Source organism: Zea mays, chromosome 8 (assembly GCF_902167145.1).
Source record: "Zea mays cultivar B73 chromosome 8, Zm-B73-REFERENCE-NAM-5.0, whole genome shotgun sequence".
NCBI classification, from domain to species: domain Eukaryota; kingdom Viridiplantae; phylum Streptophyta; class Magnoliopsida; order Poales; family Poaceae; genus Zea; species Zea mays.
In genome coordinates this window covers 172,623,993-172,628,777 of record NC_050103.1, presented here as the reverse complement: position 1 = coordinate 172,628,777, position 4,785 = coordinate 172,623,993, and the positions used below count along the sequence as shown (strand labels likewise).

The following is a 4,785-nucleotide window of genomic DNA, read 5'->3' as shown; positions in this document are numbered from 1 at the left end:
CCGACAGTATCAAAATTCGTGATGCCCGTATCCTAATAAGGTTTCTATCCCTACCATCCCTACGCGTGGCATGCCGCTGTGACATAGATACGCCGTTTTTGCACGCGTTTGCTGGCCGATCTGAACCAGGATACCCGCCAAGTTTCTAGCCTAAGGTTCGTGGACGACGGATAGGCCCGAGAACCCGACAAGAACGCCCGGCCAGAAGGCCGAGGACGATGAAATGCAACAACCAGAGCACAAATTAACACCAAGAGGCCTGGATGAGTTGGCAAACGGATCTTTACATGATTGGGGGAAACCAATGCTCCGCACTTGGATTCTTCCCTCCTCTCCCCCACTACCCAACTCATATTCCTGGTTTCTTAAAGCCTAGCTTAGGTTCCAGCTCCGATCCTTCTCTTCTCTCCTAGAGCCACTCACCGGCGCTCTCGCTGAACTCGCCCCCGCCGCTCTTAGCTTTGCCCCCACGCGTCAGCCGCACGAGCTGGTTCCTATATATAACGGCCGGGAACCTCGCCTAGCAGCCTCATCGATCAGCGCAGTGCCGTGCCTCTGCTATCTATCTCCGGCGGACGACTGGCCACCGTGTGCTAGCTAGCTAGCTAGCCAACAAGGCAAGCCAGTAGCTGATCGATCGCCGTCGCAGCTCGCGCGCGGCCGATCGAAGATGTCGACCACCGCCTACAACATGTCGTCGGCGTACATGCCGAACCCGAGCATCGGCATACCGGACTGGCTGAACAAGGGCGACAACGCGTGGCAGATGGTGGCGGCCACGCTGGTGGGCCTGCAGAGCGTGCCGGGGCTGGTGATCCTGTACGGCAGCATCGTGAAGAAGAAGTGGGCCGTGAACTCGGCGTTCATGGCGCTGTACGCGTTCGCCGCCGTGTGGCTGTGCTGGGTCATGTGGGGCTACCAGATGTCCTTCGGCCAGAAGCTGCTCCCGTTCTGGGGCAAGGCCGGCCACACGCTCGGCCAGGGCTTCCTCCTCAGCCAGGCGGGGCTCCCGGCGACCACGCACTTCTTCCACGGCAGCGGCGTCGTCGAGACGGGCGAGATCACGCCCTTGTATCCCATGGCGTCCATGGTCTACTTCCAGTGCGTGTTCGCCGCCATCACGCTCATCCTGCTCGCCGGCTCCCTGCTCGGCCGCATGAACTTCAAGGCGTGGATGCTCTTCGTCCCGCTCTGGCTCACCTTCTCCTACACCATCGGCGCCTTCTCCATCTGGGGCGGTGGCTTCCTCTTCCACTGGGGCGTCATCGACTACTCCGGCGGCTACGTCATCCACCTCTCCTCGGGCGTCGCGGGCTTCACCGCCGCCTACTGGGTCGGGCCCAGGCTCACCAAGGACAGGGAGAGGTTCCCGCCAAACAACGTCCTGCTCATGCTCACCGGCGCCGGCATCCTGTGGATGGGCTGGGCTGGCTTCAACGGCGGAGACCCCTACGCCGCCAACATCGACTCCTCCATCGCCGTGGTCAACACCAACATCTGCGCCGCCACCAGCCTCCTCGTCTGGACCTGCCTCGACGTCATCTTCTTCAAGAAGCCCTCCGTCATCGGCGCCGTCCAGGGCATGATCACGGGTCTCGTCTGCATCACTCCCGGCGCAGGTACAGTACATATACACGATTCTGTCTACAATCACTACTCTACTCTACTACTGCCAGTGCCAGCCTGATGATGGTTCTTGTAGGCCTGGTCCAGGGCTGGGCGGCGATCGTGATGGGCATGCTCTCGGGCAGCATCCCGTGGTGCACGATGATGGTGGTGCACAAGCGCTCCCGCCTGCTGCAGCAGGTGGACGACACCCTGGGCGTGTTCCACACCCACGCCGTGGCCGGGTTCCTGGGCGGCGCCACCACGGGGCTGTTCGCGCACCCGGACCTGTGCCCGCTGTTCCTGCCCGTCACCAACTCCCGCGGCGCCTTCTACGGCGACGGCATGCAGTTCCTCAGGCAGGTGGTCGGCGCGCTCTTCATCATCTCCTGGAACGTGGTGGTCACCAGCCTCGTGTGCCTGGTGGTGCGGCTCGTGGTGCCGCTGCGCATGCCCGACGACGAGCTGGCCATCGGCGACGACGCCGTGCACGGCGAGGAGGCCTACGCGCTCTGGGGCGACGGCGAGAAGTACGACTCCACCAAGCACGGCTGGTACTCGGACAACGACACGCAGCACAACAAGGCGCCCAGCGGCGTCACGCAGAACGTCTGACCACAGGGTTTGCGGTGTCTGGGTCTGGAGGGAGGTGTTGTTGTTGGGAATAAGCGATCAGGGGTTTGGTTTAAACAACGTAACGCCTGCTGCTGCTGTTCATGTTGGCCCCCCTAGGGTTTTTCGACTGGACAATTGTTTGATTCGCCCGCGTGATGCTAGCTACGGGCTGGGATGCAGTTTTTACGGTCATGGCGCGTGTGTGGGTGGAGTTGCTCGATTTCTTTTCTTTTTTTCTCTTCTGTTATTGTTGCAGTTTGCTGTGGAACAGTAATAATGATGTGTGGCGCCGTGATGAGCAAGAGGTCTTCGTGATACGTTTTGTTTTCGTTCGAAAAAGAATTCATCCAATTGCTTCGGCATTGCTTCGTTGAGTTGCACTAGTGTCGTTGTTAAACAGAACATGAAGTTCAACAGGCGGGGCAAACTGACCATACTCAACTGCTGAACTGAAACGCCACCTGGATACCAAGATCCATCCGGAGCATACGAGGAAGGACAAGAAAAACAAGCCTGTAGTGAGTTTGGTTCCAGAAACCTGGTTGGATTATTGGGCCGGATCCGTTTCTACATGCGTTTGATTTGGGGGTTTAGCTAGGCTGGATTCATCCCGTGGTGGAATATTCGTTCAATATACATAGGTCTAAGGTTTTATAGGGCGTATTTGACATTACTCCATTCTATCATTGGAGCAACTCTGGTCTAAAACTCCAAGAAGGAGCAGATGAGTTTTTGAAATACTTGACAAGGAGATTGCAATTAGCTCTAAAAAATACTCCCTCCGTCCCACTATATTAGTCATTTTAGGTGTTTTTTGTGTCTATTTTTAAATGGATTATAATAAATTTAGACATATATATATATAACGTATATATTAAGTGTTGTATACATCTAATAATTATATAAAACAAATTTTAATTTGAGACAGTGTGAGTAAATGTTTTTATGTGTGAAGACATGTTTACCTTTAATTTAGGTATTTATATGTTTCTGTGGATAACGACTTGTGTATAAAGAATTTGGTGCCATTTTATTTTCCATAATTCAAATGAATGGATGAGCGAATATGATTGAATTTTTCTTTAGGTGAATTTGGTATCATGTCTATATGGAGTTGGGGAATCCCACATCTACAACATAGTATACTACTAGTGCCAGGCCATATGCACTAAACAAAAAACTACATAAATTCATATGCTATCGTAAGGCACAAAAACAAGTGTTGTACAAACACAGACCACGGATGTCACACCCGGGTTTTATGGGCACCAAGACCCGGGCGCGAACATAATCACCAGGTGTGCTGGGACCAAGTCTCACACATATGATGAATCATGGCACAGGATCGAATATCACATCTTTACTATATAATAAAAGTTCTATACAAAATAAATAAATAATTACATTATAAGGAGACAACGGTCCAGCAACCCAAAGTTGACTGGGAGACGACGGTCTAGACCTCTCACGAACTCGTCACAGCATCCTCCATGCGCCTCATCCTGCGGTACCTGTTCTTGACCTGTGGGGGGTGTGAGACAGCAAGAGTGAGCTCACATACGTTCATCGCTCAACAAGTTGTGGAGAATAATGTGCATGAACTCGCCAAAGGTGGGAGCTCACGTGAAGTGTAAGGCTTACCAAAGAGGATGGTTAGAGCTTATCATTGCTTTTAAAGTTGGTCAAAATTTTATTAGCAATTACTAAGTATAAGTAAATACCAACCCAATTAAGTAGTAGAACAAAAGTAACAACCTCACCTGTGATGCAATGCATATGACAAATTGAGTTTAAGTTCCATAATTTAATCATGTCAGTGTCCGAGCTGCTCATGACCGTGAGCATGGCTAGTATACCAGTTTTACACTCTGCAGAGGTTGCGCATCTTTACCCACAAGTCATGTTACCCATCTGCCAAGAGACGGCCAATCCCATACACCTCTACCGAGGAGGCGAGGCAGGGTAACACTACGAGGCCTTTACAAAGTTCCACTGGCTTCAGAAAACCCGCTACAGTTTATAGGAAGCTCCAATGCAGGAATCCCTCGCATGACCGCCATCGCAGCAAAATCATCCCAAGGGCCTCCCTACACTGACCACTCCCCTACTGCCCTTGCCCCTTTCGGGTAAGGTAGTCTTCCACTAGCTTTCCTAATTAATCAGCCAAGGGCGTCCCATTAAACCCTTGTGGTAGCACTGTTTTCCCGGGTGGTTCTCCATGTTCCAATTAACATAATGATCTTAACATGAACAGTAAATAACAACTAATAACAAAATATAATCATGAACAATGTGTATCTCTATACCCAAAACCACATAAAGCAATAGCAGGTACTACCCAAAATTCAGTGGTGAACAAGGTATAAAGATAGTCAAACTAGGGTAACCTATTGAGTCCCATCAAAATTAACCTATGCAGATCATTATGATTAATTAGAACATGAGTGGATAAAAAGAAGTGATCAAGGGCACAACTTTCCTGGCACTTGAGATTCCAGGTACCAACTTGCTCTTCAGATGACACGTGTCCTCACTGCTAAACGTAGCAATACAGACAAACATGGT

General features: G+C 51.4%; 1 protein-coding gene across 1 annotated transcript; it reads left to right on the top strand.

Moving 5' to 3' along the window:
• Positions 1–302: 302 nt before the first annotated feature.
• Positions 303–2,501, top strand: LOC110991263 (uncharacterized). The gene is made up of 2 exons (NM_001354415.1): positions 303–1,619; positions 1,703–2,501. The coding sequence occupies exons 1-2, from the start codon at positions 671–673 to the stop codon at positions 2,218–2,220; spliced, it is 1,467 nt and encodes a 488-aa protein (NP_001341344.1). The 5' UTR covers positions 303–670; the 3' UTR covers positions 2,221–2,501.
• The last annotated feature ends 2,284 nt before the right edge of the window (positions 2,502–4,785 follow it).

What these genes read in the sequence shown, in the direction of transcription:
- LOC110991263 (NM_001354415.1), top strand. Translation starts at nt 671, where the DNA reads ATGTCGACCACCGCCTACAACATGTCGTCGGCGTACATGCCGAACCCG. An exon ending in CTGCATCACTCCCGGCGCAG is followed by an intron (nt 1,620 to 1,702) that starts GTACAGTACATA and finishes TGGTTCTTGTAG; the next exon opens with GCCTGGTCCAGGGCTGGGCG.